Source organism: Sinocyclocheilus grahami, unplaced genomic scaffold (genome assembly GCF_001515645.1).
Source record: "Sinocyclocheilus grahami isolate Dianchi unplaced genomic scaffold, SAMN03320097.WGS_v1.1 scaffold52.1, whole genome shotgun sequence".
Lineage (NCBI taxonomy): Eukaryota > Metazoa > Chordata > Actinopteri > Cypriniformes > Cyprinidae > Sinocyclocheilus > Sinocyclocheilus grahami.
The window spans coordinates 1760044-1780491 of record NW_015505231.1 but is presented as its reverse complement, the minus strand read 5'-3'; the positions used below and the strand labels follow the sequence as shown (position 1 = coordinate 1780491).

General features: G+C 40.3%; 1 protein-coding gene across 1 annotated transcript in view; it reads right to left on the bottom strand.

Annotated features, from left to right (window-relative positions):
- The window catches only part of m1ap (meiosis 1 associated protein), a 55299-nt gene that overhangs the window by 4381 nt on the left and 30470 nt on the right, over positions 1-20448 (bottom strand). Inside the window, exons 5-8 of the mRNA XM_016269449.1 lie at positions 7140-7307; positions 2985-3144; positions 962-1103; positions 645-842 (exon numbers count right to left, since the gene is read on the bottom strand). Coding sequence (XP_016124935.1) covers positions 645-842; positions 962-1103; positions 2985-3144; positions 7140-7307 — 668 coding nt within the window. The remainder of the gene's footprint in view (positions 1-644; positions 843-961; positions 1104-2984; positions 3145-7139; positions 7308-20448) is intronic.

The window sequence follows — 20448 nt, the reverse complement described above, 5'->3', positions numbered from 1 at the left end:
CGTGGTATTTTGTGTTTGTTTATTTTATTATTAAAGTTTTGTTTAAATGTTCGCCGGTTCCCGCCTCCTTCTTCCCCATCTACAAACTTTGTTACACAAGTCATACAGGTTTAAAGGCCCATTCACACCAAGCACGACAACGATAAAGATAACTATAAAGATTAGTTCTAAAAATCGTTCTCAATATTAAAGAATAGGAGAATCCACACCACAGCTATAACGATCAAGGCACAGAGAAACGATATCGTTTTAATCACTTCCAGAATAATTTTTTTTCAGCTGATGAATGATAAAAACATTGACAACCAATCAGAACTCATCCTGCTATAACGAGATCGATAATTTAAAGCAGCAGACGAGCATGCGCTTACAGATGATATCGTTGGCTGGTGTGGACGCTAATAGCTTTATAGTTATCATTCTTGGTGTGAACGGGGCTTAGAGTGACATGAGGATTAGTAAATGATGACAGAATTGTTATTTTAGGATGAACTATCCCTTTTATAAAACTAATTATTCTCATTACAGAGATCCAGTTGCTGATGCTAAATATTAGAATTGAGTTGTGTTTGAGCCATTCAGTGAATTTTACACCAAGTTTGTATGTAAGGGCAATGCACTACTAGTCTATAATGTAATGGTACCTCCACAGAGGCAAGTGCAGGAAGTGGTGGGTCCTCCATTGAGACAGGCAGGCAGCAGGGTAGCGTAAGTTCTCGTGTCAGCACAGGTTTCAAAAGCAGAGAGAGTGAACCAGAGGACTGAAGTATATAGTAGGAAAACACAGCAGAACCTGAACCTGACCCAGACTCTGAGCGCACCAAAAGGAACCAGTCACGGGTCTAAGTAAACAAAAATATTCAGGTTTTTAACAACATTTTCAGATCCCTTACATAACAGATTATCACACAGCTGTGCTCTATGAACACACACAAACAAACACACACAGTCAGACACTGACTTTTAGTATGTGGCAGAGAGCATGAAATGTCTGTTGGTTTGTTTCCATTTCATCCCAGTCCAGCTGCCAGCATGAGGTTGGTTTGATGATGAGTGGTAGTCCATACAGCACAGACTGACACACTCCACTGGCATGAAGAACTCTACATCACACACACACACACACACACACACAACAGCAAAATCTGAATGTTTATTTTTTAGATTGATGCTTAATTATTGTATTAAACTATTAGTATTATTACTATTAATACTAAAATAAAATAATTGTTTTCTATTTTACTATATTTAAAAATGAATTTTCAAAAGCCTTTACTCCAGTCTACAGTGTCACATCATCCTTCAGAAATCATTCTAATATGCTGATTTGGTACAATAAGAAAGTAATATTTCTTATTATCATCAACATTGAAAACAGTTGTGCTGCTTGATATTTTTGTGGAAGCCATGATACATTGATATCAGGATTATTTGATGAATTGAATGTTTGGAAAAGAACAGTATGTAATCAAATCCGAAATCATTTTAACTTCTGCCACTTTTGACTAATAGAATGCACCCTTGTTGAATAAAAGCATTAATTTCTTAAAAGAGGTAAACGTCTCACAAACCCTGTCTGAGTAAAACTGACAAAAAGATGCACGTGTGTGAAAGGGAATTATGCAAGTATATTGGCCCATAATGACTAGGTGGGGACAAGTAGTATGATTGTTTCACAGTGCCCGGAAGAATGACCTCATGTGCATGAAAATCATATGCAAAACTCTCAAGGGGAATACAATGTATGACTGTGTGTGGGACACAGAAGACTCAAACACAGAGCTGTCTGTTTGATAAAAACCTGACTCCATCATATTGACTTTTGCATAGTCCATTTTTTTCTTCTCCCCTTCACACTCACACAGCATACTTGTACATTAACTATATTTCAGAGTTGTTGTGTTTCTGTTGAATATACTGTATATGAACATAGTCATCAATATTGTGGACTTTCTTAGATCTGTGATATATTAAAAATATACAACATCACAGCAGTCTGGGAACTCTGATTAAACCCTATTCACAAAAAAAGTCAAAGTGATGCTTAAAGGGGTCATGTGATGCGATTTCAATTTTTCCTTTCTCTTTGAAGTGTTACAAGCTCTTGGTGCATAAAGAAGATCCTTCATCGAATCCGCTGGCCGCCGCTCACTCAAGGCCGCTGTGTGTGACGCTGTATGTTTCGTTGTGAAAGTGAAACTGCTTTGTTTGGCCTTCCAAAAGAGGACACGACTAGATTTAAGTTAGATTTACTAGTTAAGTTGTATTTACAACACTGTTCCAGAACAGTTCAACCCAAATATTCAGATGTGTGCATCACATTTTATGGAGGACTGTTTCCTGATCCTGGGAGAGAAGACTACAATGCCGGCTGTTCTGACTCAGACTGTAAGTACGTTTTTTATTTATAAAGAATTTGCCACTGACGATTCAAACGTGAGTTTTGAGCAGTGTAGAGTAGCACTTGTTGTTTGTCATTTCTCCGATCACAAATGCAGACATGGTTTTATGTTTACGCGGCGTGATGCAACGCGTAAAAAGACAGTACAAGTCATTATAATCCGTAATTATGTCCTCACTGGATGCAACAAATGCCTCGTTTATAATGGGTTTGAATGTTTTTGTCTCATCGCTCCAGCTGGACAGGGCATCACATTATGGTAAGGGGCGTAACATTTCCGTCACATGCTTGAGGTATTTGGCCAATCACAACGCACTGGATAGCTGGCCAATCAGAGCACGCCTCGCTTTTCAGACCGATGAGCTTTGTAAAAATCGACACATTTCAGAAAGGCGGGGCATAGAGGAGAAACAATAATGTACAGTATGTGGAAAATAATGTGTTTTTTAACCTTAAACCGCATAAATATTTCATTACAACAAATACACAAAATAATGTTCTTTTTAGCAACATCATATGACCCCTTCAAGGCTAATCTATTGTTATTTACTTAAACAAAATATAACTACAGATATGACTGTACTTGACGACTCGCAGACACTGCGGCGAGGGGTTCTGTTTGGCCAGATTCTTGTTTGGGGGCTGGAAATCTTGCATGCTCTCAGTCTTCGCTCCAAGGTCAGGCGTGCTGGGAAGTAGGGCTGGGCTGAGAAGTCTCTCCTGCATGTCACACTTCAAACAGACTGCAGAGGGGGACATGAGCATAAGCAACATCACCTACCCATCCATTATACAGGTGCATCTCAAATAAATTAGAATGTCATGGAAAAGTTCATTTATTTCAGTAATTCAACTCAAATTGTGAAACTCGTGTATTAAATAAATTCAATGCACACAGACTGAAGTAGTTTTGTTCTTTTAATTGTGATGATTTTGGCTCACATTTAACAAAAACCCACCAATTCACTATCTCAACAAATTAGAATACTTCATAAGACCAATAAAAAAAACATTTTTAGTGAATTGTTGGCCTTCTGGAAAGTATGTTCATTTACTGTACATGTACTCAATACTTGGTAGGGGCTCCTTTTGCTTTAATTACTGCCTCAATTCGGCGTGGCATGGAGGTGATCAGTGTGTGGCACTGCTGAGGTGGTATGGAAGCCCAGGTTTCTTTGACAGTGGCCTTCAGCTCATCTACATTTTTTGGTCTCTTGTTTCTCATTTTCCTCTTGACAATACCCCATAGATTCTCTATAGGGTTCAGGTCTGGTGAGTTTGCTGGCCAGTCAAGCACACCAACACCATGGTAATTTAACCAACTTTTGGTGCTTTTGGCAGTGTGGGCAGGTGCCAAATCCTGCTGGAAAATGAAATCAGCATCTTCAAAAAGCTGGTCAGCAGAAGGAAGCATGAAGTGCTCCAAAATTTCTTGGTAAACGGGTGCAGTGACGTTGGTTTTCAAAAAACACAATGGACCAACACCAGCAGATGACATTGCACCCCAAATCATCACAGACTGTGGAAACTTAACACTGGACTTCAAGCAACTTGGGCTATGAGCTTCTCCACCCTTCCTCCAGACTCTAGGACCTTGGTTTCCAAATGAAATACAAAACTTGCTCTCATCTGAAAAGAGGACTTTGGACCACTGGGCAACAGTCCAGTTCTTCTTCTCCTTAGCCCAGGTAAGACGCCTCTGACGTTGTCTGTGGTTCAGGAGTGACTTAACAAGAGGAATACGACACCTGTAGCCAAATTCCTTGACATGTCTGTGTGTGGTGGCTCTTGATGCCCTGACCCCAGCCTCAGTTCATTCCTTGTAAAGGTTAACTCAAATTCTTGAATCAATTTTGCTTGGCCATCCTCATAAGGCTGCGGTTCTCTCGGTTGGTTGTGCATCTTTTTCTTCCACACTTTTTCCTTCCACTCAACTTTCTGTTAACATGCTTGGATACAGCACTCTGTGAACAGCCAGCTTCTTTGGCAATGAATGTTTGTGGCTTACCCTCCTTGTGAAGGATGTCAATGATTGTCTTCTGGACAACTGTCAGATCAGCAGTCTTCCCCATAATTGTGTAGCCTAGTGAACCAAACTGAGAGACCATTTTGAAGGCTCAGGAAACCTTTGCAGGTGTTTTGAGTTGATTAGCTGATTGGCATGTCACCATATTCTAATTTGTTGAGATAGTGAATTGGTGGGTTTTTGTTAAATGTGAGCCAAAATCATCACAATTAAAAGAACCAAAGACTTAAACTACTTCAGTCTGTGTGCATTGAATTTATTTAATACACAAGTTTCACAATTTGAGTTGAATTACTGAAATAAATTAACTTTTCCACGACATTCTAATTTATTGAGATGCACCTGTAAGCAGACACACAAAACAAAACACAAGCTTAAAGGTGCTGCATGTATGATTGACACCGAGTGGTTGAACTAGGTATTGCAGTCAAAATATAAATAAAATACAGTAAAATAAGTAAAAATATTGGAGAGGGTTTTTTTCACCCGGCCCCTCCTCCTCAAACTAACACGCAGGTTGCCAGATTGACGACACCAACTGGAACGAGCGCACTTGACGATGAATGAAATGAAATACGCTCTGTTTTCCACCAAATGGCAACCCGGGGTGACGAAATACAATTGGGTAAACTGGCAGTGGGCGAGTTTCACAGACCAAAACAGAGACCAACATTCCGGCCCGGAACGCACATTTTCAAAGGAGAATAACTGACTGTAGCATTGTTTTTCAGATAAACAAGTATGTTAACTTAGCATGTTTCTTAAATATCTGCAAACATATTATGGTATTTTTATGCTTTAGTAGAGTCAAAAACTTACATACAGCACCTTTAACTAAAATATTCATTTTGGATAGGGGTGCACCGATTCAATATTCAGTATCGGTATCGCACAGGTGCTGGCATTTACTGCCGGTGTTCTGTCGATTTGTGCTACCTGTCAGATTTTGCTACCTCCCATTAAAACAGTGGGTAGTACAATTCGACAACAAAAAATGCTATCTGTAAAATGATGGTTTATTAACGTCTACTCCTACCACAACCCTAAACCTACAGTAATGCAAATACAGTAATTATGTGTTATATTCACGATTGTAGCTAGAAGGGATACAGCTACAGGAAACCAACAACAAATAATTTTTTCGACCTATTAGATTGTTTTATTAAAGACTACACCTATCCCAACCCTAAACCTACCCGTACAGTAATGCAGATACATGAAATATTGTTGTTCAGCATGAGAAAAAGGACGCAATATTGATGTGCGCATGCCCAGTAAACCCTTGTAGGACAATCTGACGGATAGGATAAAATGTCAGGACACCGGATCGGTTATCGGTCAGACGAGACAGATCCAAATACGATATTCTGCGTATACTATTCTGTGTTATTGTTAAGCCATACGATAGCCACAAAAACTTAAAGCACCATAACATTTCCGTGCACTATATTCCAAGTGTTCTGAAGCCGTTCCACAGTTTAATGTGAGGTACAGATGACTATTCAAGTCAAGTTGACGTAAACTCTTCTCTCCGCTGCGGCTGTGTCATCTCTTCCATTCAGCATTCAAACTGCGTGTCGTGTTCGGTTACGACAGCCAAGACGAAGAAACTCTCTCTAAGATGATTAAATGTTCCTAATATTATACTTGATCTGTAAATAAAGATAAATGGTTTTCCATAAAAGCACTTTATCTTGCTGGAGTTTCGTTTTGTTTCTAAATCGTGTTCATTTCTACCGTGTTAGATCACAACACTGGAGTAGAGAGCACTATGAATTGTTCTTCACAAGGACAGTAACTGAGATTTAAAACTGTTAAAAGAAAAGGCTCAATAAATATAATATTATATAAAAAGAAATATAATATTGCACAGTTTTAATACACTATGCATCAATATCTCTTCCCTTTGTGCTTTGAACTTTTCTATGCGGAGCGCTGTGCCTGCGCGCTGTGACTCGGGATGCGCATAAGCGCTTTGTGCCACTCTGGATTGGAGCCTTTCGTATCATAATACTTTAGCACAATGACAGATTATTAATAGCCTTTCTTGTTCGTCTTATCTATCCTATGTTGCTGTCCTTACATTTAAAAGAAATGTCTTTTAATTTTATAATAGGCCCTATCTATTTATATATAAATATATTACTTTTTTTCATGAATGTATTTTACAACCATACAAAGAGCAATGTGTAACATTTTACCAGATTTAGTCCAAAACTTATTCACTTTTATTTGTTCCCCACTATATAGTTTTTTTTTTCACTAAAAGTTTAGATTTTATAAAATTATTGTGCACTCATGATTTTTCTAGAGTAACTTTTGCTACTGAATTATCCGCTAACCTAATTTATAGTAGTATTTTTGTCATAGATTATGATTATAGCCTATATATTTTACATTCGTCATTTTTTCTTTATAAGAAAGTTGTCTATATTTAGTAGATTGAGACACACAAAAGAGTGATGATCAGTTCAACACACATTGAGGTAGAAATTCTATACTGATTAAAAAAACTGCACTGTATCGGATCGGTATCGGCCGATACTCCAAATGTTTGGTATCGGATCGGGATCGGTTCTGAAAAAATGGTATCGAGCCACCCCTAATTTTCGAGCTGTGAACAGCAAAAAATTGATTTCCGAATGAATATTTTAGTGGGTGATCATGCAGAATCCATGAGTGTGTTTCTACCTGGACTTGGCCTGTTGTTGCCAGGGTGTGGTGTAGAACCCTGTGATGTGAGAGAAGCGGGTAACAACAAGTGCAGGTGTTCTCTGTCTCCGCCCTGGTCATGTAGCCACATTTTCAGAGAGTTCTCCAAGGCCACAACTGTGCCCTCCACCAGCTGCAGATCCATCTCTGTACCCAGCATCAGGCTCTCTACAGGAGGAAGAGAAAGAAACTTTATATGGATAAATATCACATTCCTGTTTCCTGGCAGCATAATTAATCATCGGTTCATAATAAAACGGCAGATTAAATCCAGGAAGTGTTAAACCTTGACCTTCCTCCTGTTTCTTTATTATTATGGCCCTTTTGTGATGTTTAGCCTCTGAACTCAGCTTCATTCTACAGATAAAAACATCTGGCGAACAGCAATTTGTGAAAACCTATGTCCTGTCAGACAAAGGTTGTGGTAGTCAAAACAACCAGTAGAGGGTGCTGTCAAATCAATTTTGTATCTCATCAAGGTTAACCATTTCCAAAAAAAACTTGAAATCTCAAAATGTGCTTGTACTTATGTGATATGTATTTTTGCGAATATTTTGCTGTTGTTTTAAGCTCAGTAATCTAAATTTGTAATGTAAACCAGAATCCAGTTTCACGGTACTGTATATGGTGGCTCAAATGTCTAACTAAAATGTTGAAAGTAAATAACGTAAAATTATGACAGTAAATTATGAATGATTACTTAATGTCTCATAATACAAATATTATATATGTAAGTACATAAATGTAAGTTAATGCCTTTAATGTCTTGCATAAAATTATGGCATTACACAATCACTCTTGACAACTTTCTTCAGTGAAACATGAAAGGAGAAACTTTGAAGATTGTGCTGCTTGCTATTTTCCATCCACTGACAAAGAACAGGAACCAAAGCTTACAAGCATCAAAAGGATGCAAAGCACCATAAAAGTATAGTGTATTATAAAAGTGTTTCAAACAACTTGGGCAATATTCCAAGTCCTCTGAAGCCACATGACAGCTTCATACTGATTAGCCACAACATTAAAACAACCTGCCTAATATCGAGTTCCCCTCATGCTGCCAAAACATCCCTGATGCGTCAAGGCATTGAATCCACAAGACCTCTGAACGTGTCCTGTGGTATCTGGATCCAAGACATTAGCAACAGGTCATGTAAGTCCTGCACATTGTTGAGGTGGGGCCTTCGTGGAACAGATCTGTTGGTCCAGTACATCCCAAAGATTCTAAATCGGATTGAGATCTGGGAAATCTGGACATCAAGGCAATGTATAACAATATAATCAATGTTATTCACTTCACCTGTCAGTGGTTTTAATGTTGTGGCTGATCAGTGCTGATGAACAGACCAAAATATAAACAACGTTTATTCCTTTTATCAAATCATTCAGACCAATAGTCCTTAAAGTCATGATGAAACAGAAGTGCAGATCTTTTCTTCTGTAGTGTGGCATGCATCTGACTGTAATAGATTATCGGAAAATAAAAAATGTAGGGGGATGGGATTCTATACATCAGTTATTGATTGGATTTTGAAATGTAGGTGGTGAATTCGTCCTGTCATGAGGTCAAAAAAATTCTAAAAAAAAAAAAAGATCTAAAATATGCATTTAGAAAATAAGGTGAACATTCATTTCATGCTTAAAATTGAAACTTAAATGTATGTTAACAATCACTGCCACTCTCTCCGGACTCTTGAGTCCCTCTAAATGATTAATGTGCTCTCAGCACATGGGGTTTCACAGTACATCTTTAATATTTCATTCACAAACAAACTCTAAGTGGCAGAAAACCCTGATAGCTGGAGTAAGAGAAGGAGAACAATCTCAACTGTGACAATTGCTGTCATGGGAATTTAAGATGGAAAGAAAATCTGGTGCATTTTCAGACCAACAAAACACAATGATGCAGTTCAGGATAATTGCTTTTTGGGGTTTTTAAATTAGGGGAGAACATGATCTCCTGTATGCCATATTCAGCTCAAATCAACCTAGCAACACTTGCATGTTTTTGGTGAACATGCATTCTAAACAGAAGGTTAAACAAACTCTCAGGGTCAAATAGCTGCATTTAAATCAATTAGATACAATTTATTAAAAGTAATTGCTTATTCCAATGCCTCCAAACAAACTGTCAGCCTATATTGGAATTAATTTCTACTGTATCATTGAGTCAAATGTGCACTAATGAGGTGCAGAACAGTTTAGGTCAGCAGTCCTTAAATTTGAGTTCTGAATAAATACAGCCGATATGTGCATCTCAGCACTCTGTTGCTCATATCCAGTAGATTTGGCCCAGATGGAGAGGGTGAGAAAAATGCAAGTGTGAATGGAGAGAGTAAAAGGCAATGACACACATCCCCCGTATCACTTCCATTTGACACATATCTTGCATCTAGAGATGCCACTTCTGTTGTCATCTTCATTCATTTTTCGTATCAAACTATGATTCATCAAGGTATCAAAGCAACATTGCCCTTTTCAGTTGTATTACAGTCCCATTAAAATGTGCTTGTTGTATTACTATTTAAAAGCCACTTCATTCTTACCTCATGATCATTTTATTCACAAGTTTATAGACATATTCATTCAGTTGTAAGAGCTCTGCTTAAATCATTTTTGAGTAGGGATGTAATGATTAACCGCGAGCCGTTTGAAAATCGATTTAAATATGTAACGATTCAAATCGGCTGAGATGCTAATCAAATCGCGATTCAGTTAGGGGCAGGAGTTTATATGAATGTATGTCTGAGGGGAACTTACAGTCTTTCGATGGTATTTTTTCTTTTCCTCTTGCCTCTGTAAAATGCATATCAGTGCTCCAGACTCATTCTTCCCACTGGTCGCTCTTTTGTAACTAACTTTCTCAGCTGGTCGCACGAGCACATGATTTGGTCGCAATATTTTTTAATTTTTTTTGCGTTACAACATGGGATTAGTCAATGCATGCTGATGAACTTTTATCATAGTTTATAGTTATATGGAAACAAGTTGTTAACATTCAACCCATTCTTTATCATCAGTAGTATTATTTGTGATTTGAATTTTGTGAATGGGAGTTTCTCTAAGGCGCGGGCTTCGGATGCTTTCACTTTCGAATTCGCAATCTTGTTGTCACTGTTTTGCTTGCATACATCTACACACCTTTCATTTTTTAAGACTAAAACAAAAGATGGATTCATTGTTATTCTTAGTCAAAAAGCACAACAACAATAAATCAGTAAGATACAAAGAAAAACTAGCTTGCAAAACGTTTATTAACAAAAACCATGGCACACACCACATGCTGTATTATATACCGACTAATCAATTACAGAACGTTTAGCAAACACTGAGGAATCAAATAAATAAATAAATAAATAAAAGAGAGCCTCCATAGCTTAAGGTAAACAGCAAAGATAAGTTTTTCAAAAATGAAAACAAAAAGAAAAGTAAAACTAACGGTGACAGTGCTTGCAGAAATTGAAGCGCTTATGAGTTGACCAACGCGGTGGTTGCACCAGTGCGACCGCACACAAAATTTAGTCGCACAGGCAGAAAAAATGGTTGCAGTCTGGAGCCCTGCATATTAAAGGTGTAATAGGTGATTGTCTTCAGAAACATTTTTTTGTTATGCTGGCTGAAAGTCTCTTCACATCCCGATAGCAATCATTAAGTTAAGTGGTCTAAATGTATTCATCTGTATTTATATATTTTGTGGAAGCAAAGGAAATGGGACCAAGAAATGTTCGTCCAATCAAAACGCTCGGTCCGAGCGTTTTAATAAGCTTTCCTACCTGCCTGTCAACTTATGTACCTGCATACCTCTGCGCACCTGGTTCACGCAGACAGGACACGTCATCAGCGCGTTCACGCACGCTGTGCAGACAGAGCGAGGATGGCAGGCAAACATCAACAACCCGATCTTCCTTCCTGGTATTGTAGTACTTTTAAAGTTTTCTCACTTGTTCACAGCAGAAACGAAGGAAGTGCTTAAAGCACCACCTGCTGGCAGAGAGTGAATCTGTGTCTCATTCAGCTCGTCCGCTGTTTCATGCAGCTATTTGTTATGTATAGTTTCACAAAACTGAAGTCAAACCATTCTGTTTTTGCTTCAAATTTAGAAATTATACAATGTAATTTAGATTAAAAACTGCTCATGTTGCATGTATGCAGCATCTTTGCTTGGATCATGATTAAAATGCAGTGGTTGTCTTTATTTGCAGAGATTTATTTTATTTGTGTTACTTATTTGATTTGGGGCTTGTTTTAAATTTTTTATTTAGTTTTGTTATTTACATTTACATTAAATTAAAATTTTGTTATTGAGCAAACGCTTTTATCCAAGGCGACTAACAAATGAGGACAATAGAAGCAATCAAAACCAACAAAAGAGCAATAATATGCAAGTGCTATATTAGTATATTATTATAGTGTTATATTTCAATTTCACAAAGAAACATACAGTATTTTGTCTAAGCAATAATAAAAGGACACATTTAATTTATAATTTGTCTAAAATATAATTTTGTTTAAAAAAACGTGAATCGAATCGTGAAATCAAAATCGTGAATCGAATCGAATCGTGAGTTGAGTGAATCGTTGCATCCCTATTTTTGAGCAGTGTCTATAAGCTATGCCTTTAACAGTTTCTATGGGGTGCTAATGTAATGTAATGTATTAATAACCTAAACCATGTCATTGGCCTAGCAACCCCTTGTTTTTGCTTGGTAAAGGAGAAATTTAAAGGGGTCATATGATGTTGCTAAAAATAACATTATTTTGTGTATTTGGTGTAATGAAATGTGTTTATGCAGTTTAAGGTTAAAAAAACACATTATTTTCCACATACTGTACATTATTGCTTCTCCTCTATGTCCTGCCTTTCTGAAACGCGTCGATTTTTACAAAGCTCATCGGCCTGAAAAGCAAGGACGTATGTTACGTCCCTACCATATTGTGATGATGCCCTGTCAGGCCGGAGCGATGATTCAAAAACATGAAAACCCATTATAAACGAGGCATTCGTTGCATCCAGTGGGGACATAATTATGGATTATAATGACTTATACTGTTTTTTTACGCGTTGCGTTGCATCGCGCCTCGTAAACATAAAACCATGTCTGCATTTGTGATCGGCGAAATTACAAACAACAAGCACTACTCTACACTGCCCAAAAAACTTGCTTTAAATATAAAAAATATAAAAACTCTTTAAATATAAAAAAACATACTTACAGTCTTTGAGTCAGAACAGCCAGCATTGTAGTCTACTCTACCAGGATCAGGAAACGGTCCTCCATAAAATGTGCTGCACACATCTGAATATTTGGGTTGTTGGGTTGAAGTGCTCTGGAACAGTGTTGTAAATACAATTTAACCGCTGATTTCTAGTCGTGTCCATTTTTGGAAGGCCAAAAAAAGTAGTTTCGCTTTCACAACGAAACACAGCGTCACACACAGTGGCCTAGAGTGAGCAGCGGCGGCCTAGAGTGAGGAGAGGCCAGGGCTAGACTGAGGAACGGCCGGAGGGCTAGAGTGAGCAGAGGCGGCGGGCGGATTCGACGAAGGAGCGTCCGGAGGGCTTGCGGCCACCACATGTGACGATAAAGAATATCTCTTTGGATTTGAGACTTTAGTCTTTGCAACTTTACAGATCTTCTTTATGCACCTTTATAAAAGAGCTTGTAACACTCCAGAGAGAAAGGAAAAATTGAAATCGCATCATATGACCCCTTTAATGCAAACAGATTTTTTTCAGTTTAGGGAATATTTAGGGAACTGATTTTTCAATCAGTTAAGGTAATGTTCCCTTGTGTGTGTAACAGATAAATCATCTCCAAGCCATTTACACAAACTGTGCAACTTCCATACACATATATATCTTGATGACTGGAACTTTCTAATAGATGACTGAAGATAATTGGTCAGGCCATCATCCTGGACTAGACAACTCTGTAATCCATTGGTGCCTCAAACCCCCCCCCCCCATCCCTGGGTTTTTTTATCATTTGAGGTCAAAATGAGATCAGGCAAGATTTTACTTAATATATGCATCAAGCCAAATTATGTACAATTAGTCTTTGTCATAACTGAACAAATGACCATATTCTCTGATGTAACGAAATGTATAATTAGGTGTAACAGGAGATTTTTGGGAAGAAAAAAAAATTATCACAATAAAGGATGACAAATGGAAAATGCAGCGTCAGCATGCACAAAAGGAATATTAAAGGGTGATGACTAGCCATCATCTGTACACACACCTGTTAACATTTTGATGCAATCATCACCATACCAGCTATGACTTTCTGTGACCTTTTCCACTGTCAGCGGCGAGGGTAGTTTCCTGAAATACAGACTGCTGAGTTCAGCGTTTGTACAGGATGGATACCCTTCCAGCTTAGCACACAACAAAAAACAACAATATGGAAAATTTCTGTTGAAGCTACTCCTATTAAGGCATCGATTGGTGATTCGTTCTAGTTTTAGCCAGTAAATACATGTATAATTCTACAAAAGATTTCTGTTTCAAACAAATGCTTACTATTCATCAAAGAATCCTGAAAAAATGCATCATGTTTCCACAAAAATTCAGGAACTGTTTTCAATATTGTCAATAGTAAGACAAGTTATTAGAGCAGCAAATCAGCATATCAGAATAATTCCTGGCTCATATGACACTGAAGACTGGAGTAACGGCTGGTGAAAATTCTGCTTTGCCATCACAGGAAAAAAATAAAGTTTAAAATACACTAAAACATTATACTAGAAATTAATTATTTCAAATTGTAATGTTTCACAATATTACAGTTTTACTGATTTTCAGAAATCAGAAATTGATCATCTGGGTTAAACAAATCAGTTCTATACTGGCATAAACTGCCTGCTCAGGGTAAGCATGGTATTAACCGTACCAAATTGAACAAAGATGTCTCTTTGTTGTGTAACAATTTCATCAATTGTCATTTACATTTCAGGTACAGACACATCAAACTGAAAGAGTCAACAGGCAGAGCAGGCATAAAGCCCCTCATTCTTTAAGCGCTGCCTTAAACAGGTAAGGCGCAAAATGAAAGACTGCACACTGAAAATAGCTCTCCTGTTTTTAAGAGAGAGTCAAAGACAGGCCGAGATCAAAAGCAAAGAGAGGGAGAGAGAGAACATTTTACTTTTAAATCCTCTACAAACAGAATCCTCGCCATAGTTGCATTCTCATGGGAAACGCTTACTAAGTGATGAAACTGAGTGTGAGGACAGACCACCCTGCCAGCCAGACGCTCCCATACACACACACACACCCACGCACTCCTACACCCATCATCTCATTCCAAAGAGCTACATTTTCTCCATTTTGGAAAGGGACAAAAACAGAGATAGTGAGACAAAACGAAATATCCGTGATGCTTCTTTTTCTTTGCAAAAATACTAGAATGAGAGTGTCATGTCCTTGCATCACACAAGGGCAAAATTTGATTTTGCATCCTTCAAATGATACTAGCTCACAAAAACAACATGCAAGAGAAAACCCCAATTAGTTTTGAGGGCATGAGTCTTTTTAATCTGTCTCTCAGGGCAATGCAAACAAATAACGCCATCCTTTGACTACCAATGTTTTACAGGCATGCTTGTAGTGAGTTTCATGTAAAATGTCCTTCTGATGCTTTGGCATGTGGGCAGAGGACACAGATTCTGCATGATCCAAGAGAAGAGCCAACTGAATATGTACATCCTCAAAAAAGGCTCCTACTGATGAGTCACAGTTAATCTGTCATGGATGAATGGGAGTTTATGGTTACTCTTTGTTCTGCACATTCGCTTCAGGCAAAATATGTTTTTTTTGCCTGATACATCTTCCTTACCACATTCTGTTTCCTTTTATTGCAGGCTTAAGTTAGTCACCGTCCTTCACGCTCACACTTTTCCTCTCGTTTTTCTGTCAGACATCTTCCTTTATTCCTACCAATCCTATGTCTTGTAATTCTCTTATTGTGCACCTTACTGTTTTAACACCCTTTCTTCCTCCAGTTCCCCTTCTCCAAGTTTCACCTACTCTCCTTTGTCTCCACTTTCTCCATGGTTTCTTTCTCACCTTATATGTCTTTCTGCTCTATGAATTTTGACCCCTAACAATCTGATTTGTCCCACCAATTATTCCAACATTACAATTTGCATTTATTCAAAGCAGTTTACAGTGTTTTCCCACAAAGTTCTGTATTTGCATTCATTGGGAGTCAAACACTTGACCTTGGAGTTGAGCTCGAGGAACACTGGAACATATTTTGTTCATTAGTTTGCAGACTAAATAAGATTTAAGTAGACCTTTAAAGCCAGAACTTATAAGGAAAGACTCAGATCAAGAAACTATGAATGGCTACAACAATGTTAACCTGGACCAATGGATGAATCAAAACACTGCTGATTCAAATAAGCAAATCACTGCTGATTCAAAATAAGACATGTAGCGAATCAGCTCATGGGGAAATATGAATAATTAACCATAACTAGTTATAATTAACTATTCATATTTTAGATCCACTGTAGATATTTAGCTGACCAGGCCTGTTCGACTTCCTGGGGTGTTACGCATTCCGGGGGGAAGGGTCCATGGGTCCTCATATGGCTTGTTAACTGAGGTTACAGAGTATTTGTCATCTAAAAAGAGAATATATAGTGTGTATTATTACACACAGATGCTACAGACATTACTGAGAACTACATGAAACTAACCACTAATGAGGCCAGAAGAGGATATCTCTAACAAGTATATCTGAGACCAGTCCTAACAGAGCAAAGTAAATAACATTCAATCCCTGTGGATTGATGAAATTAAACTTGATTGATGAAACGTGTGTTTCCAGAACTTGGATGAAGTGTTTACATGGCCTATAAAAGATTACAAGGCTGTCTTCATTATTCGGCACAGATAGCAAGTTGCATCAGGAGTCTTTGTGCATGTGTGCGTTAAAAAGAATGTGTATGGGAGAGACCATATAAGGTTTTTGACAGAAGCTCACTAAGGGCATACTCACACTATAGGCACGACAGTCTTGTACTGAGCACGAGCGCTTCCCCCAAACTTTTTGAATTTAAGAAAACAGGAAGAAAAGAGCTTTCACTAATAGACTGTGTAATAGTGTATCACTTATGTTCTGCAACGATTTTCATTCTAATTGTGCTGCAAGTATCAGAACATTATTACGGAGGCACATGGCTGCTCATCAATAAGGTGAGAACCATATCCGTTATAAACCTACATATACTCAGATTAATTGAAAAGTGTACTATCCAAATAATAATAGAAGATGTTTGTTGTAGTAATGATTACAGTAAAATAGTAAAAAATACAGTAAAAACAATAATATTGTTAAATAAATTTATAAAGTGTATAAAGATTTTTTTCTATATTAATGTATTGGGAAATGTAATTGATTCATGTAGCTTTTATATTTACTCTAGTATTCAATGTTGCATGACCCTTTGGATCAATCTAATATGCTGATTTGGTGCTCAATAATCAATAGTAATTGTGCTGCTTATTATTTTTTTGGAAGCCATGATACAATTTTTTCAGGATAATTTCAAGATCAAGAGGTTTTTAAAAAAAAACATTCTGCATCTTTTGTAACATAAATGGCTGCGTTTACACTTGTATCTGGATGTTGTCCACATACACATTGAAAAGACGAGTGTAAACGCTTCTGATCGGAATGTTATCCGATCAGCGTGTCCTGGTCCAGAGGTAGTCGAGGACGCATTGTGATCGGATCTCAGTGTAATGTAAATGCAATCCATCCATGTGTTCCAACAGGTGACGGGAGGGGGCTCATTTGGGAAGGAACAGCGGGAGGACGACAGGCTGAAGCATGGATGGACCCAGGTCCGGGTCATCGAAGGCAAGGAGGTTCAGCCTGGTCCCCACCCTCTCCCGCATTTTGTTGTGCAAAATGGCCTGCTGTACTGTGTCGCGCAGCGAAGGGGGGAGGAAAAATTGTTGTTGGTGGTGCCAGACCGTACTGGAGCTGGCTCACTCCCATCCCTTGGCAGGGCATCTCGGAACCGGGAAACACCATCCAGCGGATCCGCGAGATCGTCGACTATGCCACCCGGTACCCTGAGGCAGTGCCCCTCCGAAAAGCCATTGCCCAGGAACTCTTCCTTCTCTCCAGCAGAGTCGGCATCCCGGTGGAGATCCTGACCGATCAGGGAACCCCCTTCATGTCCCGGTTAATGGCTGACCTCTGCCGGCTGCTGTGGGTGAAGCAGTTGAGGACCACCGTCTGCCATCCCCAGACCGACGGACTGGTCGAATGCTTCAACCGAACCCTCAAGCAGATGCTGAGATGGGTGGTCGCGGAGGACAAGCGTGACTGGGACCTGATGCTCCCCTATGTCCTCTTCGGGATCCGCGAAGTTCCGCAGGCCTCAACTGGCTTCACCTCCTTCGAGCTCCTCTTTGGCCGGCAACCCCGCTGCCTCCTGGATGTAGCAAAGGAGGCCTGGGAACAACAGCCGGCAGCCCATTGCTCTGTGATCAAGCACGTCAGACAGATGAGGGAAAGGATCGACCGGGTCATGCCACTATTTAAAATAACTGTTTTCTATTTGAATATATTTTAAAATGTAATTTATTCCTGCGATTTCAAAGCTGAATTTTTAGCATCATTACTCAAGTCACATGATCCTTCAGAAATCATTCAAATATTCTGATTTGCTGCTCCAAAAAAAAAAGTTCAGAAGAACAGAATTTATCTGAAATATAATTTTTAGTAACATTATAAATGTATGTATCGATTTAAAAACAGGCAAGGGTCAGGCAATGGCAAACAGGTATATAGAAGACAAAACAAGAGCAGCCCAGTAAACAAGCGAGGGTCAGTTGACGACGAACGTAATCCAACAGGGGCGAGACTAGAGGGATAATCCAGGTACAAAGCAAAGATCCAGGCAGGGGCAAACAGTATACGAACAGGGCAAGACGAGAGAGGTAATCCAAAGTACGCAGGCAATGATCAGAAGACGAGGAAACAGACAAGGCAAGACTAGGCTAGACTAAGAAACTTAAAGCAGGCTCCGTAACGTAGCTATCACAACTAACAATATGCAAATACAATACTCGGCAGCCTGAAAGGGATCTGAGTGAGTGTTATATAGTGAATGTGTGATTGGTTACAGCTGTGTGCAATCAGTGCTGTGTGCAATCAGTGCAATGGATGATGGGATATGTAGTCCGAGATGACATGAAACAGTTTGTATAGTGCGAGAGTCAATGTAATGGAAGGGTGACCTCTGGTGGTGATTGAACGGAAGTTCATGGACAGAATTCGTGACATAGCCCCCCCCCCCCAAGGAGCGACTTCCAGACGCTCTGAACACTTTACGATTCAGGAGGGCGGTGGAGCGGAGGCGGAACAGGGGGAGGGACGGAGGGCCAGGTCCACGTGGAAGTGGAGAGACCAGGGACTGAGGCAGGACCGGCGGAGCAGGGTGCCAGGGCGGAGCCGGCAGTACAGGTGGAGCTGAGGACTACCACAGCAGAGCAGACGGGACCAAAGATCCCCATGGCAGAGCAGAAGACCACCAGAGCCAGAAGGCAGACCACCACGGCGGAGCAGAAGACCACCAGAGCCAGACAGCAGACCACCACGGAGGAGCAGAAGACCACCAGGCCGGAGCAGATGGGACAGAAGGCCACCAGGGCGGAGCAGACAGAGCAGAAGCCCACCACGGAGGGCCAGATTGATCAGGAGACCCTGGCAGAGACTGAGACCTAGGAAAAGCAGAGATACGAGAGATAGGCAGTGCATTTGCGGTAACAAGGATCAAGGCAGGGAGCACAAGAAGTTTACTAAAGGTTTTCATGGCAGTGACAGACAGAGATGAGAATTCCTGAATGGCCCTTGTAGCTGCAGCAGAACAGTCAGTAAGTTCACAGACAGCATCTTCAGGTGTGACAGATAAGGCAGAGAGTTCACAAACAGCTTCTTTGGGTGGATTGAGACAGGGCAATAGTTCGCAAATGGCCTCTTTGGCCAGTTCAGGATGAGACAATAGTTCGTAAATGGCCTCCATAGCCGTGACAGGATGGACAGAGAGTTCACAGACGACCTCCTTGGCCGGAACAGAACAGGCAAAGAGTTCACAGATGACCTCCATAGCCGTGACAGGAAAGGACGAGGATTCGCAGACGGCCTCTATAGCGTGACAGGACAGGCAGAGAGTTCACAGACGGCCTTCATAGCCGTTACAGGATTGTTAGAGAGTTTGCAGGCGGCCTCCTTAGCCGTGACAGAACTGTCAGAGAGTTCACATACGGCCTTCATAGCCGTGATGGGACAGGGAGCGAGTTCATAGATGGGCTCCTTGGCCGGAACAGAACAGGACGAGAGTTCATAAGTGGATACCACTGACACCTCTGGAAGTTCTGCAGCGGATGCCGACACCTCTGGAGGTTCTACAGTAGGACCATCGGGACACGGGGAGAGTTCAGTAATGGTTCCTTCGACCGTGACAAGACAAGCTGAAGGTGCGTTGCTGGGCGCCACCACCGTACAAGGAGCTGAGGCGAGCACCGCCACCTCGGGAGGTTCTGCAGCATGGGCCGCCACCTCTGGAGGAGCTACAGCGGGTGCCATCGTCTCGGGGAACATGGCAGCGTGCGCCTCAACCTCGGAAGGACCTGCAGCATTAGCCGCCACCTCGGGAGACATTGCAGTGGCCGCCGCCGTCTCTAAAGCTTCAGTGGTGGTGTACACAGCCCAAATACACCATAAAGCGATCCCCATTGTGGGAAGCGCTACAGACAGGGGAAACAGTTCAGGAACTGGAGGGCTTAAGAGCGCTGGTTTAGGGATACCAGCTGCACTTGCCGACACCAGCGGTGGGTCCTCCACGCTGGATGCCAGTCTGGGATACTGAAGTACAGTCCTTGAGGATCTGGGTGCAACAGGCAGGACGTGACAGGACTCTGGATGACCAGCTGTGATGTGACGTGACTCTGGATGATCAGCTGTGATGTGACGTGACTCTGGATGATCAGCTGTGATGTGACTCTGGATGAACAGCTGAGACGTGTCAAGGCTCTGGCAGATCAGCTGAGACTTGACTTGACTCAGGACGATCAACTGTGACTTGGCTTGACTCATGACGATCAGTTGTGACTTGACTCGACTCATGAAGATCAGCTGTGACTAGACTTCACTCATGAAGATCAGCCGTGACTTGACTCATGACAATAAACTTTGACTTGACTTGCCTCATGAAGATCAGCTGTGACTTGACTTGACTCATGAAGATCAGTTGTGACTCGACTTGACTCATGACAATCAACTGT